Raw genomic sequence first — 18842 nt, forward strand, 5'->3', positions numbered from 1 at the left:
AAAAAAAAAAAAAAAATATATATATATATATATATATTTATATATATATAAAATATCTTTAAAGTAGAATACCTTTAGAATTTACAAATCTTGTATTTTTGGGGGAAGAAAAATTTTATGTATAAAAATAAGCTTGAATGTGGCTTTTGTTATGGAAAAAAGAAAAAATACAAAATAAGCAACATTTAAAATGCATGCTGCCTTTGCTAAGATTTTCATGAAATATCAGATGAATCCTTTCATATACGAGAAAGTAAAGGAAACAACTGGTAATACAATGCTGAAACCTTTTGAGGCTTTACATACAGTATTTAAAGGAAACTACATGAAAAACACAACATGCAAAATACATACCAAAGTATCATTCCAAAACAACAGTCACCACTATATAAGCTATTTTTACATTTCTAATTCTAAAAAATATACATAGTCACACAACCACCACAAAATCTTATAGATCATTTACAAACTGTATCCTACCTTGCCAGAGGTTAAAATAAATTTATCAAACACATAATATAATTCCTGGGTGGGGAGGTTATCATCATCATTAAGGTCAGAAGCATCTTCTGTAGCTTTGCAGTTGCAAGAGGTAGCAGATGTGTCGGTGCACACACTCTGATGTGAACTCTCCGTTTCTAAATTTGACCTGCAGTCTGTTCCAGTAGATTTATCTGGGTCAGGGGACTTAGACAAATCAATGCAATTACATTGGCTGAGCTCTTTTTTTAAACAAGTTTCTGAAGGCGCTAAATCATCTTGTTTCTTAACTAATTTTGGCTCCAATTCACTGCTATTGCTGGTAGAAAGAGATGAAGAGTCCTGTCCGTGGTCAGCAAAATCTAGTTCATTTACCAACAAATTGTTGTTGTCAATAATACATTTCTGTGATGTACATTCCAATTCATATTTAACAGGTTGCTCTCTTTCTGCATTTATTTTTTCTGTAGTTTCCCCAAGCAGAATACAGCCGTTATTTGCCATATTGTTAGACTTGACTGGTTTCTTATTGCTTATTTTCCCCTTCTCTCTTTTCTTGAAGTCCACTGTAGACTTATTTCCACCCTTCATCTGAGGACAGGCAAAATATCGATAAGCTGCCCTAAATCTCTCCACAACATATTCGTAAACCAGCTGGCTATTTAAGCTCCGTGCAACATTCCTCTTGACTGAAAATGGATCTAGCAAAAGAGAAAATGGTAAATAGTTAAGTCTCTACTACCAAACTACATTTTCAAGCTCATACAAGTAGATCTTAACTGATACATTGTCAGGAGAATACATTTTCCCAGGGGGTTTTTCTAAGCTAGAGTCCCAATGAAAGTTCCTGAAAATGGGAGGAAATACAATTGCAACATTTTTTTTCTTCCTTTCTCTCATAAAATAAAAAGCTAAAAGGAAAAATAAACAAGACTAATAATAAGGTAACTAATAACGGGATGGCTGAGAAGGCCAACTCAGTAATTAGTTTCAATGATGAAACTGTGGAAAAAGGAGTTATGCTGAAATACTTCCCTCTACCCTGTCACTGAATAAAAATTTTCAAGCTTCAGGACCTATTAGTGATTTTCATCTTGCTACAGTATTGGTTTTTTTTTTCTTTTAAGATGGAGTCTTGCTCTGTCCCCCAAGCTGGAGTACAGTGCTACGATCTCAGCTCACTGCAACCTCTGCCTCCCAGGTTAAAGCGATTCTCCTGACTCAGCCTCCCGAGTAGCTAGGACTACAGGCGCATGCTACCACGCCCAGCTAATTCTTGTATTTTTAGTAGAGATGGAGTTTCACCATGTTGGCCAGGCTGGTCTTGAACTCCTGATCTCAGGTGATCCGCCTGCTTCAGCCTCCCAAAGTGCTGGGATTACAGGCGTGAGCCACTGCGGCCGGCTCACAGTGTACTTTAATATAATATAGTTATATGCTCTTTGCAATTTAAACAAGTAAAACAAACCTAAAACTCTCAAGGCTTCAACATTGAAAAAAAAACTGATTTTAAGATTTAACTTTAGTGAGATCAAAAGTAAAAGAAAGTAGTAGGAAGAAAGCGCAAAAAAAGCAACAGACCTAAAAAAGTAAAATTTAAACCAACATGTAAACTTTTGTCCGGTCAAAAATAATTACCCTGCAAAGTCTTGAAATAACTGCATCCTTATTATTAATAACATGACAGATTTCTGAAAATATCTGTAAGTCTTAAATATAGAAAAGCCCCAGGAAAAAAGAAGAGTGCACCAAAAAGACAATACATATGCTCTCCACTACTGAAGATCTTTTGGTATTAAGAGGCCAGGCTTCAAACTGTTAAAGTTGAGGCATCTGTTACGTTCTGCTGCTATCTAAATTCATAGGCTTTAAAAAGATTTTTCTAGTTTCTTCCTCACTTTCCAAAGAAAATGAAAAAGGGGGGAAATAAAGAAAAAAATAGAGATAAATTATGGCTAGAAGGCTTCAGAGCTCATTTATTTACTATATATAAGAGTACAAGATGTGTATAAATGTTTGCATGTATATTTCAGAATATTTCTGGGTTGAACTCACAGTAGAGAAGGCCAGCAGGAATGAGGGAATGGAATAATGTGTAGGCTGAACAGACTAAAATGGACATAAATTCAATTTCTTATCTACAAAAGGTAAGTGAAACGCTGTGAAAGTTAATTTTTGATTAAGAATGGAGGAGCCACTCTATTGTTTTCTGTATCTCCAAAGATCTTAAAGGTCTTGGGATCTGATATGAAACTTTGTCAACATCAATTTTTATTTTTCTCCTTTAGCGAAGCCACATTTATCAGGTGAGGTACTTTAGAAGACAATGAAAACTTTCTCATAATCTTATGACACAAATTTATTCAAAAAGATCTTATAGTATTCCTAACATATTTTTCTGTATTTCTGCAAGTTTGCACAATTAAAAAATAAAGTTTTCAAAATTTAAAAAAAATGCTAATTACTGACCTTAACCATATATAGCAGAAACCTTTAAATAAATACTAATTCTAAGCCGGGCGCGGTGGCTCAAGCCTGTAATCCCAGCACTTTGGGAGGCCGAGGCGGGTGGATCACGAGGTCAGGAGATCGAGACTATCCTGGCTAACATGGTGAAACCCCGTCTCTACTAAAAATACAAAAAACTAGCCGGGCGTGGTGGTGGGCGCCTGTAGTCTCAGCTACTTGGGAGGCTGAGGCGGGAGAATGGCGTGAACCCGGGAGGCGGAGCTTGCAGTGAGCCGAGATCACGCCACTGCACTCCAGCCTGGGAGCACAGCGAGACTCCGTCTCAAAAAAAAAAAAAAAAAAAAAATACTAATTCTATAAAACTGTAACAGACTTGACAAAGAATCTAAATAAATAATGGAAGCCACACACAGTGGCTCAATGCCTATAATCCTAGGGCACTTTGGGAGGCCAATGCAGGAGGATCACTTGGGGCCAAGAGTTCCAGACTAGCCTGGGCAACACAATGAGACCCCCATCTCCACAAAAAATAAAAAAATTAGCAGGGCATGGTAGCACAAGCCTATAGTCCTAGCTACTTAGGAGGCTGAGGATCCCTTCAGCCCAGGAGTTTGAGGTTACAATAAGCCATGATCCTATTACTGCACTCCTGCCTGGGGGACAGGGCAAGACCCTGTCTCTAAAATAATTAAAAATAAAGAATGACAATCTAGTGACATATATATAATGCTACAAAGCCAAAGGATTATTTATTAACACTGAATTAGATAATGAGTAGCACATAAAAAATATTCTCCAAGTGAAATACAACATATCATCTCACCTTCAATGGCTATTCGCCTTTTAGGCCAGTTTTTATTTTCTCTTGTTAAAATATCTCGTATCCGTACACATATGACATATTCCTCCAAAGCAAAATCCAGTGTGTAAAATTTCAGCAGCTCTAACCATAACTGTCCCAAGGATACCCGATTTGGTGTTTCCAATGTTAAAGGAGACTGGAAAAGAAAAAATACTTTTCATTTAAGCTTAACAAAACTATAAAATCAACAAATTTTCAGTTAGAGAAGACCTTGGAGATCACGTTTTCAAAAACTGAGGCATGAAGGAACAATCTGCCAAAAAGCAGTCAGTTTGAAGCAAAGCTGGGAACAAAGTCCCAGTTTACTGACTCCTAGAAATTCTGCATTCTTTCCACTGAACCAGTGACTCTCAACCTTGGCTGCACATGAGAATCATATGGGGAGCAGTAAAATACACTAATACCTGAATTCTGCACCACCCCCACCTTCTACACCCCTCCCAAGATTCTGATTTAACTGACTAGGCTATCAGCCCAGGCAATGGCATTTTTAAAGCTCCCTAAAGTAATTTTCATGTGCAGCCAAAGCTGCAAACCACTGCATAACTACTACAACTCCTTTTTCCAATAATTACTTTTAAAATATAAGTAAATGCCCCGGCTTTCAAAAAAACTAATTCCTTCATTCAGCAAACATTTCTTTAGAACCTCCTATGTCCCTGACATTGTTGGGAACGTCATAAAATAATGAAAGCTCACACTTATACATAAGGTTTACCATGTACCATTCACTCTTCTAAAAGCTGCACATATGTTAACAATTAATTCTAACTATTCCATGAAATGGATACTATAGGGCAAGGATTTGACTCAAGACCGCCTGGCTACTGGGTCCATGCGGTGAATCACTATACTATACTGCCACTTAAATAAGGTCCTACTTCATAGACTATTAGGAGGGGAGAGACAATTTAACAATTATATAGTAAAGGCTACATGCTAAGATGGGCCTTTAAATCAAGGGAATCATAACAGAAAAGGTAACACCTGAATTCCAAAGAATTAGATGAAACCTGGCTAAAAGCAACCACTAGGCAGCATAAACACATGAAATAATCATTCTCACATTCAATTCTACAACTATTCATTGAGTGCCTACTATGTGCAAGGCAGTGTTCTAGGCACTTGGGATATGTCTTTGGGGGAAAAAAACCCAAAGATTCTCGCCTTCATGGAGCTTACTTTCTATGGAAAGACAACAAACATATTTAATAAGTAAATTACACAGTAACTTAAAAGCTAAGTACTACAGAAAAAAAGAGAGTTGAGTACGCTAAAAAGGATGGGAGTGTGGAAGCAGGAGAAGGTTACAGTGTTTAATAGAGTAGTCAGGATAAGACTTATTGAGAAGGTATGTTTTAAGAAGAGGGAAAAGTGCTAAAGGAATGGGAAACAGGGCAAACAAACAATGAGACCAGTTTTAAAAAGAAAACCAAGATAGAGTGACAGGAAGAGTAAAAGAAGAAAGCAAAGAGCCAGGAAGGGCTGTTTGGCTTGTTATCTAAATGAAATGAGGAACAACTCATTTGTTCCTCATTTGAGTGTGGGGAGAGGGAAGGGCATGATCTGACTTAAGTTTTAGAAGAACTGTTCTGATTGTTAAGAACAGACTATAAAAGGAAAGGGTAGACGCAGGAAAACCTGTTAGGAGGCTATAGTAGTATCCCAGGCCAGAGATGATGGTGGCTAGGACCAGGATGGTAACAGTGGAGGTAGTGAGAGGTAATCAAATTCTGGATATATATTGAAGTAGAGATGACAGGATTTCCTGACAGACTTGATATGGGGTATGAAAGAGGAGTAAAGGATGACTCCAAGGTTAACTTGAAAGGAATATCCTTTTCGGTTAATTGAGCAACTGAAAGGATGCAGTGCAAATAATTAAGATGAAAAACCTAAGTGTAAAGCAAGTTTGAGGGGAGGATCAGGAATTCAGTTTAGACACATTAACTTTAAGACATCTATTAGACATCTAAGCAGAGACAGTAAATGGGCAGTTGGTTATACAATTATGGCAGTCAGGAGAGAGGTCTGGCTGGAGATTTGAATTTGAGAGTGATCATCATACAGATAGTACTTAAAATCCACAGGATTAGTTGGGATTACCAAGGGAATGTACATACACAAGAAAAAAGGGATCATGAACTATAGCACTTCAACTTTAAAAGATTACAGAGGAAAAAAGAAACCAGCAAAGGAAACTGAGAAGGAATAACCAGCCACGGGTCTGGTGTCCTGAAAGTCAAGTGAATAAAATTTTCAGAGAGGGAAGTAATTAACTGGCAAATGTTGCTAATAAATCAAAAACGACAGAAACTGAGAAATGACCACGGATTTAGTAATGTTGAAGTTACTGACATTGATGATACAAGTTTTGGCAAACTGATGGGGTGACATCAAAGCCTGATTAGTGTGAGTTAAGGGAAACAGAGAAATCAAAAATAGTAAATACAGACATTTCTTAAGAAGTTTTACTGCAAAAGGGAGCAAAGGAATAGCTGGGAGGGGAAGTGCTGTCAGATTTTTCTTACAGTGGGAGAAATAAGAGCATGTTTGATTTTGTAAGGAATGAAAAATTGGTAATTTATGAGGGCATAATTGCTAGAGTGACATTCTGGAAAAGACAAGAAAGGATGAGACTGAATACACAAGTGAAGAAAATGACTTTAGATAAGAACATGGCAAGTTCCCAGCGAAGTAATAAGCCAGCACTGGCTGAGAGTATTAGTGGTTTGAGGAGAGAGTGTACAGTAGTCCACGAAAGTGGAAGAGTTGAATACAACAGGCAAGTACATCAGGAAACTACAAAAAATTCAGTATAGCTACAGCAATGATTTCAGAAATGTTCAGATTTCTGTCATAATGCCATCTGTTCACTTAGAAGACTACAAGCTTCTAGAGGACATAGTCCATGTACCTTTGGTTCTCTAGCACTCAAGATAATGGCCGGCACATAGTAAGTCCTTAATAAATGAATGCTGAATGATCAAATAAGCAGAGCTACCCTCTCTTAGAGCACAGGGGCTTTATTTCTCCACCCAATCTGGCATAAAATTCCCATACGCTGAAGTCTGGTCAGAGCCCAACTCTTAAAGGAAATTTTCCTTGTCTAGATGAAAAATGACAGATTTATCTTGACATAATTCAAACAATACAAGTTTTCCAAAACAAGGTATAAATTAATTAGAGAATCTTGGTACTGGAAAACTAAACCAGATCAACCCCTCACTTTACAGATGAGGAAAATGAGGCCAAGAGGCTTGCTCAAGGTCAATCTACAATTAAAATAGCTTCAATCGAAGGCATCACAAATTCTACAGATAGAAAAGCCAAAAAAAAACAAAAACAAAAAGGCTTACTTTGCCATGTTTTTCCTTCATGGCATTACTTTGGTTGTCTGTTTCTGTCTTCTTGGTATCATCTTTTGGTTGGTCTGCCTTAGCTTTGTTTTCCTCAGCAATTGAGTTTTTCTCAGTTGCACTACTTGAATTACATTCCCACTTCACAAACTTCTCTTCTACTATGCCCTTCAGCTGAAAGTCATCCATTCTTTTTGGGTCAAAGCCTTCAATCTATATAAAAAGGCATTCCAAATTGGTAGTGGAAAAATTATTTAAAAAAAAAAAAAAAGATGGACAAACAGACAAACCAGAATTCCAGCTTAAAATGTTTGAGCAGAGTTCTCTGCAAGAGCAAACTATATAAATACACACACACATATATATATGCACATATGTATCACAAACTCATGCTTACCCAACTTCCAAGTAAGCAAGGAAGAAGAGGGGGTTTTCTCTGTTGTAGAAAAAACATCACCATTAAAGCAAAACAGTAAGAAGGGATTCCACCATCAGTTTGGGAGTCAATATAGCACAACTGCAAAATGAAGGGGAAAAAAGTACTACCATTTAGCTTTCTTAATTTTCATGATAAAAGTAGCTTGTTTTTTCCCACCCTAATCATTGTAAAAAGTTCAAATGACAATGAAAAATGTAAGAACTTGAAATATCATCACTCTAAAATAATAACCATTAAAATGCTGGTGACCATTTTTTCATTCTTTTTTAAATACATACAAAGACACATATTTTTGTTAAAAGGAATAATAATATGTGTAGTTATTTTACTGTGGACACATTTTAAAAATATTTTCTCCTTATCCTGCCTCTACTTCTACTTCAATTAACAACCTTCTATGTCTTCTTCTAGGCCTTTTTCTATACTCATATACAAATACACATACATTTCTATTTCCTATATAGGTATAGGGAGAAGTTTAAGTTTTTCAACATTATTTTACCAAAATAGTATATTATAGACATCTCTCTGTATATTACTCTTCTCCCTTAACAATACATCAAGAAAGTCCCTTTAAGTCAGTTAGCACGATCTAACACATTATTTTATTTTTGAGACAGGGTCTCACTCTGTAGCCCAGGGTGGAGTGCAGTGGCATGATGACGACTCACTGCAGCCTCAACCTCCCAAGCTCAAGTGATCCTTCCATGTAGCTGGGACTACAGGCATGCACCACCATGCTCAGCTAATTTTTTTATTTTGTAGACAAATTTTTTTATTTTGTAGACTATTTGTAGACAAATTTTATTTATGTTGCCCAGGCTGGTCTCGAACCCTTGGGCTCAAATGATCTCCCCACTCAGCCTCCCAAAGTGCTGGGTATTTATAGGCATGAGCCACCATGCCCAGCAAACACATTCTTTTAAATGCTTAAATTATAGTCTATGATATGGATGGTTACACAATAGTTCCCCCATTCAAGAACATTAACATTTTGCTCCCAGTTTTTGCCACTTCAAATGCTGTAATGTTCTTCCTTATACATAGGGTTTCCTAAGTATTGGTGCTTATTTCTATGAGCTGTATTCCCATGAATGTTTGTTAAATTAAAAGATTAGTGATACATTTTAATCCTAAAATACATTGTTAAGAATTGTTTTTCCAAAATCACTACAAAAATTTGTATTTTCCACCAGGAACCTAGGTGTGTTCAACTCTACGAACACTACGTATTATCTAGTGCATACACCCCTTCAAACACTAAGTATTATCACTTAAAAACTAATTTTCAATAATTTTCAATGGGATGAGAGAAGTGTAATATCTGATAGTTACTTTAATTTGCATGTCCTTGACCTTAAAGAGATTATGAAATTTGTACATGTTTACTAACCATTTGAGATTTACTCTTTTCTAAATTGCCTATTAAATATTTTGCCAGTTTTTCTATTTTCATGCAATACATCAATTTATAAGAGTTTTAATTATGGATAATAACCTTTATGTCTGATATATGCATTTGAAAGATGTTATTTTTTTCCCAATCTACTATTTTTCTTTTGATACTATTTATGATATATTTTACCATGTAACATTTTTTAATTTTTGCTATGCTTTAGTTTAAATATGCTTATTTCAGACACTCAGCCCTCCATATCAATGGGTTCTGCATCTACAGATTCAATCGACTACAGACTGAAAATATTTTTTAGGCTGGGCATACTGGCTCATGCATATCATCCCAGCACTTTGGGAGGCAGAGCAGGTGGATCACTTAAGTTCAGGTGTTCCGTGTTCCAGACCAGCCTGGCCAACATAGTGAAACCCTGTCTCTACAAAAAATACAAAAATTAGCCAGGCACAGTGGCAAGCACCTGTAATCTCAGCTACTCGGGAGGCTGAGACAGGAGAATCACTTGAACCCGGGAGGTGGAGGTTGCAGTGAGCTGAGACTGCACCACTACACTCCAGCCTGGGCGAGACCCCATCAAAAAATTTATATATACATTTTTTTCATTAAGTAAAACTAATTAATTAATTATTGCCAGGTGTGGTGATGGACACATATCACCTGCAGTTGATGTAGTCCCAGCTAGCTACTTAAGAGGCAGAGGCAGAAGGATTGCTTGAGTCTAGGAGTTTGAGTCCAGCCCAGACAATATAGCAAGACCTCTGTCTCTAAAAATATATATAATTGAAAAATTTGTTAAAGGCCAGGTGCAAAGGCATTGTCTCTTGAAAAAACACAAAACAAAACAAAAATATGCTAGGCACGGTGGCACAAACCAGTGGTCCTAGTTACTCAGGAAGCTGAGGTGGGAGGATCCCTTGAGCCCAGGAATTCAAGGTTACAGTGAGCTATGATGGCACCACTGCACTCCGGCCTGGGCAACAGAGTGACACTCTGTCTCTCAAAAAAATTAAAATTTTAAATTTTAAAAACTAAAAATAGCAATATAATTAAAAATAACAATATAATAAAAAATACAGTATAACAACTATTTACAGAGCATTTATACTGTATTAGATATTATAAGTAATCTAGTGATGATTTAAGGTATGTTGGAGTCTATGTGAAGGTTAGATACAAATAACACACAATTTGTATAAGGGACTTGAGCATCCTCAAATTCTGGTATCCTTGGGAGTCTTGGAACCAAACCCCCCAACACTGGATACTGAGGACAACTATACACCTTCTAGGTATCCTATCACAGTAAAAAGAGCTCCCCATCCCACTGTTTACATACACATACTCCTACATTTTTCTTCTAAAATTTTAAATTTTAAGTAAAATTTATTTTTGCATTTAGCATGCTGAGTCCAACACTATTTTCTTCTAGTGAGATACACTTGTGAAAGCACTATTTAATAAAATCTATACACTAGATTATCTGAGCATTCTATTCTGTCCCACAGATCTATTTTTCTATTTCTATGCCAATGGCATACTTCTGATTAAAGCAGTTTTACAGCCACTCTAGCCTTCCTTTTTGCTCCTCCTGAGTTCATCCCCACCTTGGAAGCTTTGGATTAACTGTCCCTTGGAGAGTTTTCCATCAGATTTTCACATAGCTAGCTATTACCCGTCTGAGCTTAAATATCATTTCTTCACAGTCTTTTCCTGACAATTCAGAGTAATGTCATTCATTCTATCATTTCATTTTTGTAGCACTAAGCTCTAGCAGATATTACCATTTATATATTTCTTTACTGTCTGACTCTTCCAGAAGTATATGAGCACCATGAAAGCAGGACTCTGTATGTCCTGTTATGTGTTCCCAGCCTCTAGAACAGTGTCTGACACACAGAAGGCATTTAATGAATGTTTGCTGAATGGATGGATTTGTTCAGATTTTGCTTTCATCTTTCAATAATATAATGTCTTCTTATATCTTTCTTATTAAATCTCTTCCTTAGTGTTTTATAATTTATGTTGCTGTCATGAAAGTACATATTTTTCCCCATTTCCATTTTAACAGGTTATTTTTATGGCAGAGAATGGCCATTGACTTTTGTATATTTATTTTATACTTAGTCTTAATCCTCATAGTTTTTTACTAGGATTTTCTAGGCATACAATCATATCATTAGCACAAAGAGATAATTTTATCATTTTTCCAATATTTACATTCAATTATTTCATTTTCTTATTGCATTTCCTAAAAATCCCAAAACAATGTACAACATTAATGGTGAACTTCTCTGCAATATTCTTCATCCTAACATATATGGCTTAAACGATGTTTCTTATTGTTTTGGCTTTGTTTTTTGTGTGTGTTTTTAATAAACGGTTTTCATCATAAACTTCCATTTCTAGTTGATTTAAAAGTTTCTGTTAGGGGGAACATGCCCTTTCAGCATCTAGGATTTTTTTTCTCCTTCATGTGTTAATATAATAAATTATGTGAATAGACTTCCTGATATTAAACCATTCTTATAATCTTGAAGTAAATCATGCATGATCATGGCATATTAACCTTTGATACATAGATGTATTTCATTTGCTTACATTTCATTAGATTGTAGCATCTATATACGATTGGTCTATACTGGATTGGTTGGATTCATTTTTAAATCATTGTTTTCTTCTGTAGACAATGAAGATTTAGGTAATAATAATAATATAGAGTAATTATACTGTAGTATAATATCTTGGTACATTTAAGATTACAACTCAAAATAAAAGACAACTAAAAACACTTGTCAAAAAGAGTTTGAAACATTCCACTAGAACAAACTCTCACTTATCCAAAATATTAAGACAAGGGTAAACTGCCTAATGAATAACTCGACTTAACCAAAAATTCCTTTGCAATGATAAAGAACTGTCAATATATTCTGCTAACATCACCAGACATCTCACAGATGAATAAGATTGAGGCAGTTTAAGAGACAGCTCTTAAAACCCAGATATCTCTTTCAGATGTCAAATAGTGCTAAAATGCAATTCTTATATTAACCACAAAAAGTGGCTCTAAGTCAGGTAACTTGACTAATAATGTACTGATGATAAGGCTAAAGAGTTCTGCTGCCTGGAGTTAAGAAGCTTTATTTAGAAAACTATTTCCTATTACCAAAATGCAAAGACTATAACTACTTAAGAGACAGCCAGAGAATAATCAACTGCAATCTCATATCATAGTTAAAAGAATAAATTATATACTAGAATTGTTCTGAACCCCCAAATCATGGGAAAATGCATGCTTAACTAGATAATGTACAATATGGCTTAAAACTTCAGGAAAAACGAAGCTATTTAAAAAATCTTTAGAAGAAAAATATACTAGTAATTATTTCTAAGTTTCTTAAGAAAATGAATACCATGAAAAATCTTTCTTTGCAACTAACACAAATGACAAAAATGAGACATGTTATTCTGTTGCAAACAGAAAAGAACTACTGTACAACCAGTTTTGTAATACATGTTTCAGTGTCCATCGACTGGCATATTTAGAATCTATATGGATGAAGTACTAAAACACCATGAGCAACCTTTTCCAAGAGTCACTTTAGGAAATAATATTTATAGGCCACATTTTTTTCCAAAATAAAAAGAACATATTTGATATCATTTATAATCTTCTAATACAGACTACTTATTTTACTGAATAGAACAATGTCTGGGACAAAACTGACATGACTTTATGACCGCAAAAAAAATTAGGGCATAATTTAAAAGTACCAACAAAGAAGTGTATTCCATCATCCTTTATATTTCTGTAGAATTTTAGAGCCTGAAGTATATTCTCATGAATTATCTAATAGCATTACCAAAATATTCTCTCCAGGTGAAAAAAAACTGAAGCTCAGATAGGTAAAGTACCTTGCTCGAAGACTTAGCAAAGCCTTGGGTGCTGTGGCTCACACCTGTAATCCCAGTACTTTGGGAGGCCAGGGTGGGAGGATCGTCTGAGCCCTGGAGTTGAAGACCAGCCTAGGCAACAAAATGAGACCCCACCTCTACAAAAAAAATAAAAAAATTAGCCAGGCATGGTGGTACACGCCTGTGGTCCCAGCTACTCAGGAAGCCTGTCGCAGGAGCATCGTTTGAGCCTGGGAGGTTGAGGCTACCGTGAGCCGTGATTGCTCACTGCAGCACTAGGTAACAGAGACCCCATCTCAAAAACAAAAAAAACTTAGGAAAAAAAAAAAAAAAACTAGACCTGGAATTGGTTTACTCCATTTCATAGCACTGATTTCCTATAGTATGCTAGGCATAGAGTGTAAGATACATGAGAGGAAGTAGTCCTCCTCCCTCAACCTATTTTACTGCCTCCACTCACTTCCATGGGTTAAAAATCTTTCTGGCGGCCGGGCGCGGTGGCTCAAGCCTGTAATCCCAGCACTTTGGGAGGCCGAGACGGGCGGATCACGAGGTCAGGAGATCGAGACCATCCTGGCTAACACAGTGAAACCCCGTCTCTACTAAAAATACAAAAAATTAGCCGGGCGTAGTGGCGGCGCCTGTAGTCCCAGCTACTCGGGAGGCTGAGGCAGGAGAATGGCGTAAACCCGGGAGGCAGAGCTTGCAGTGAGCCGAGATCGCGCCACTGCACTCCAGCCTGGGGGCAACAGAGTGAGACTCCGCCTCAAAAAAAAAAAAAAAAAAAATCTTTCTGGCCAGGCACAGAGCCTCACACCCGTAATTCCAGCACCTGGGAGGGCAAGGTGGGAGGACCACTTGAGCCCAGAAGTTCGAGGCCAGCATGGGCAACATCATGAGACCCCACCTTTATTTCAAACAAACAAACGAACAAACTCCTTTCTGAAGAAGCTAGGTCATTTATTCAACAAACATTTACTGAGTGCCTACTATGTGCTGACACAGTAAGATAAGTGGAAGTGGGGATCAGCCGTGAATATATAAAACATTAATCACCCCCCGCCAAAGAGTTTACAGTTTCACAGAACAGACTGCAACAAATTTATGTATGGCAGGTGGTAATTAATGTGAGCATAAACTTGAAAAAAGTAAGAGTGAAGCACTCTAAATACCTAAGGTAAGAACATTCTAGAGGAGGGAAACAGCAAATACAAACGCCTTGCTTTGTATACGGAAGCCCCAACCTTAGGCTTTCTGACTGTTCTACACTCAGCCAGCTGGTGCTGCCCCAAGCATGGGGGCAATTCTCTAAACAGAGTCCAGACAAAAAATTCCAGAGACTTCTCTATTTTTGCTATGAAGTTACCACTCTAACACCATCCCCTTAATCGGTTTTCTTTGTATACGACTGAGAATTTACTTATCACCAGTCTAACAAGTGATGAATACTCTATAGATAGGGCAGGAATACACAAAAAGCTAGAGTCTCTCTCTCTAGTCATTTGGACTGATATTGATAATTAACCACTCCTTTCTATCCCCACACCAAAGAAATAAACACAGGTCAACCACAGCCTTTAGATATACAAATTAATTCTAATTTAGGAAACTTAAATAACGAATGCTCAGCAGTTGCCCAATCAGAAATTGGTACATGTTATCAATGATTTAGAGGAAAGAGAATAGCATTCTTAGAGACTGGGGAAAAAAATACGCAAACAAAAGAATCTTAACATATATAGATGTTAAAACCTTACAAGTTTAACTTACGGTAAGAGTGAAAACTTGAGCCTCATATGCTGATATGAAAGAGAACATTTCTATAGTACATAAAAGGAGAATAAAGCACGACAATTAAAAATTCTAAAATATATCAATAAGTGTATGTGTCTATAAAAATTTATTTTTTATGTCCATAAATTACAACCTGCCACACCACTTTCTGTCAAGCACAGGAAACTACTCTCTCCCACATGCTATGATTGATGTTACATGCTACAAGAAAAGGCCTAATTTTGAAGATTAAACACATTTCCTTCTAAAAATATAAATAAGTAGTTTTCCTTTCTTTCACTTACCTTAGCCCAGTAGCGAAAGGCTAACACCAAGGGAATAAAGACAGGTTCTATTTTGCCAAGGGCAGTAAGTAAATCAGTAGTGAGACATGCCATATCATTTCCCGCACTCACTCTACAAAGTAAACCACTGTGAATGAGAAAGAAACAAATTTCATTGTATTAATACCCTTAAAAGCAGAATACTTCAAATCCTATGGCTACTCTTTCTAGTTATCATATTGTAATATAGTACCTTAGAGCTAACTGAAAACTACGTCATTCCATTACTAGAGTTCCATACGAATTAAAGAAAGATGTTTTTAACATTCATTTGTACTTCAGAAATTAATTTCAACCAAACTTAGTATTTAAGTTAATGAGAAATTAATTTCAAAAGCAGCATTATGAATTACCAAAACTGATATACATGAGAGACAGGGCACTGATCTCTTCATTGTCAAATAGTGCAAGGTTATTTCCTAGTTCATTCCTCTTGCTTTGTACATGATAATAGCAAAAAATGAATACTTAACTGACTGGCTACACTTCTTGACTCTAATTTTTCCTATCCAAGCTTTCACAACTGTACTAATATGTTATTTTCAGAGTAAAGATTAGACAGGATTTGCAGATTAACCCACAAGTTATGCTTCTGTATAAGTGAAAATAGCAGCTACCTTAAATGGGGTGACAGAAGTGTAATGAAGACATTTTGAAAGCAGGGAGAATAAATCTCAGGTGTAACACACAGGCAATTTAACACAATGTGGCAGAAAAAACACTAAAAGTCACTTTGCCTCCATTTTCCAATTATAGTTTTCCCCTAAATGATGTGAACCTGGACAAACTGATAAACCACTGATAACCACTCCAAGTCTCATTTTTCTAGTTTAGAAAGTAAAAAATCTGAACTAGATCACCATAGATTCATCTAGCTTTGAATAAGAAAATACTTTGATCTTAAAATATAATACAATAATCAATAAAAGAATATCATTTCTGTATTGTTTCCATGTCTCCCATACTACTTTCAAACAGGATTTAGTTTTTGCTTTCAAAGGCACTTTGCTCTCTTAGACTTATAGACGTCTAACTAGAAAGGCAAGATCAGTCTTCAATTTAGAACTGATCTTGAGTTTATTCAATTTAAACCAACTCATTCAATTTAAGTGAACTAAAAACTTAAATTCTAATAGATTGTGAGATCCTTGAGAAGACAGGCTTTTTTTTCCTTTTTTTTGAGACAGGGTCTCGCTCTGTCACCCAGGCTGGAGTGCAGTGGCACAATCATGGCTCACTGCAGCCTCAACCTCCCAGGCTCAGGCCATCCTCCCACCTCGGCCTCCAGAGTAGCTGGGCACACACACCCACCACGCCCAGCTGATTTTTTTATTTTTTGTGGAGACAAGGTCTCACTATGCTGCCCAGGCTAGTCTTGAATTCCTTGGCTCAAGTGACTCTAGAGAGGCTCTTATTTATGTCTGTATCCCTAGAGCAAAGTAGTACCTACATACAAGTAAATGCAATACTCTTGGGTGAGTGAATGACTTGAAAAAAAAAATTAAAGTTTTGCCTAGAGTATTTTATTTTCAACTGTCTGGTGTTCTACATATTTCTTGTTCACATGCATTTGGTAAGCTTGCTATTTTTAATGAATAGAAACTAGCTTAGTCATATTTATCCAAGGAGAAATCTAAAGCAAAAACTTTCTCTCTTAGACATCATTCACTACAAATTTGGTTGTTGGGGTTTCTTTTTTTAAATATTTTCTCTTCGTTGTTACCAACCTTTTTCGATCTCTGCACACCACAACAGGAACTTTAGCGTGAAAATCAGATTCCACATCTACATATAATACTAATAAGGAAAAAAAAGTAAGGTAATGTCAACATCTCTAAAATATGTACTCTACGGTAAATATTAAGTAACAGTTTCCTTCTGAAAATCATCCTCATTGCTTCTGTGGGATAATCCACTCTTCTCATGAGCACCAACTCAACAGAATCTCTTACCTCTCTTGATGTCATTCGTTGTATATCACAAACCACAGGTACAGTCCCAAATACTGTCTGAAAATTATAATCACCTTAAGAAAGGTCTTAACATCCCTAAAAGTTTTAATATTTCCAAGTAAGTAGATAATCTAGTCAAAGTTGTTAAACCTTAATAGATATAGCAAAGAGAAGACATCCCTTACTCCTGAGAGCTAGTTCCACAAGAGCCAAGAAAGGAGGACCTATCATGCTTTGACAGTTTAGTTCTTTTAAATTACCAATATAATTGCAACCTAACTCTGCTGCCCACATTTCCCATTAGCATATAAAGAGTTTGCCTAATCAAAGTTGCTAAGGAAGGACTAACTGGATGAAGCACATTTCTACCCTGCAATCTTTCTCTGTACCTCCAAGGGTAAGCCCCATGCCATAAATGTCTAATCTAAATAAAAACATAGATTGGCCAGGCATGGTGGCTCACACCTGTAATCCCAGCACTTTGGGAGGCCGAGATGGGTAGATCACGAGGTCAGGAGTTCAAGACCAGCCTGGCCAAGTGAGTGAAACCTGGTCTCTACTAAAAATACAAAAATTAGCTGGGTGTGGTGGCACGTGCCTGTAATCTCGGCTACTTGGGGTGCTGAGGCACAGAATTGCTTGAACCTGGGAGGCAGAGGTTGCAGTGAGCTAAGATCGCGCCTCTGCATTCCAGCCTGGGCAACAGAGTGAGAATCTGTCTCAAAATAAACAAAACAAAAATAACAACAACAAAAAAATCCAGAAAGATTACCACCGCTTGTAATTCAAAGAAAATTTCTCAATAGTACTTGTTGTAACGATTAGTCAAAAAACATGTGCTGAAGACCTATATGTCAGAAATTTCATTATGCGGTATGAATATGACAATGAGTAAGGCAAAAAAAAGGTCAGTAAGGGGTTTGGAACACAAATATATAAACAAATAAATCCTGTAGGTGACCTGTAGAAGATACAATAAGAACATAAAGGAAGAAATAATCAATTTTACAATCAGACTGAGTTTTATAAGCCTATATTGTATGGCTTAAGATGATCTACTTACATATTTTGGATGGAAAAGGCATATACTAAATATTTGTGCTAGGATGATATACCTAAGAGGTAAATGCTATGTCTACCTCTTATCTGTAGTAAACTTTAAAGTTTTTGAGCAATCAGAAACAAGTATTTAAGAAAGAAAACTGTATTAAAATACCTTTATAGGATAAACTGTACCAAACTCATCCCTAGAAAACTACTTTCCTAAGACAATGGCCAACAGGAAACCGATAAATAAGAGCTGATTGTGTAGACAGAAAAAAGAAATTTAGAATTCACATTAAAGTCAATGAGAGAGTATGGCTTTTAAAAAAGCTCTCTCTTCTAACCCAAGTTGCAAGTACTTTTGCCAGATACTTTTGATTCATATAATTTAGGGTAATAATAACAATCACAACAGCAAAAATGTAGTAAGAAGTTATTGTATATCCCGCGCTTTCCTAAACTATAGTTTAGCCTATCTCATTCTTACAACAACTTTCTCATCAAAAAGATACAATATAATATTGCCATTTTACAGACGGGAAAGCTAAAGTATTAACACAAATAATTTGTCAAAGGACACACAAACAATAAGAGGCAGAACTAAAATCTGAGCCCAGAAAGTCTAGCTCCAGATTCCAAGCTTAATCTTAAGCATTTACTTTATAACAAGAAAAACAGTAAGTAAAAACCAAGAAAATCTTGTAGATTGTAATATAGGACCTGGAGCCTGGTTTGAGAATCTTGTCATTTTTAAAAATTTTTTACCTATACGAATGATGTGTTTACAAAGGCAA

At 36.3% G+C, this 18842-nt stretch overlaps 1 protein-coding gene across 3 annotated transcripts in view; it reads right to left on the reverse strand.

The window, feature by feature from the left end:
* Positions 1-18842, reverse strand: part of TUT4 (terminal uridylyl transferase 4) — a 128317-nt gene that overhangs the window by 50815 nt on the left and 58660 nt on the right. For all 3 annotated transcript variants that reach the window (XM_025385897.1, XM_025385915.1, XM_025385906.1), the window contains exons 8-13: positions 16780-16849; positions 15014-15140; positions 7568-7687; positions 7171-7383; positions 3773-3947; positions 481-1181 (exon numbers count right to left, since the gene is read on the reverse strand). In XM_025385897.1, the coding sequence (XP_025241682.1) occupies positions 481-1181; positions 3773-3947; positions 7171-7383; positions 7568-7687; positions 15014-15140; positions 16780-16849 (1406 nt within the window). The remainder of the gene's footprint in view (positions 1-480; positions 1182-3772; positions 3948-7170; positions 7384-7567; positions 7688-15013; positions 15141-16779; positions 16850-18842) is intronic.

This window comes from Theropithecus gelada, chromosome 1 (genome assembly GCF_003255815.1).
Source record: "Theropithecus gelada isolate Dixy chromosome 1, Tgel_1.0, whole genome shotgun sequence".
Taxonomy (NCBI): domain Eukaryota; kingdom Metazoa; phylum Chordata; class Mammalia; order Primates; family Cercopithecidae; genus Theropithecus; species Theropithecus gelada.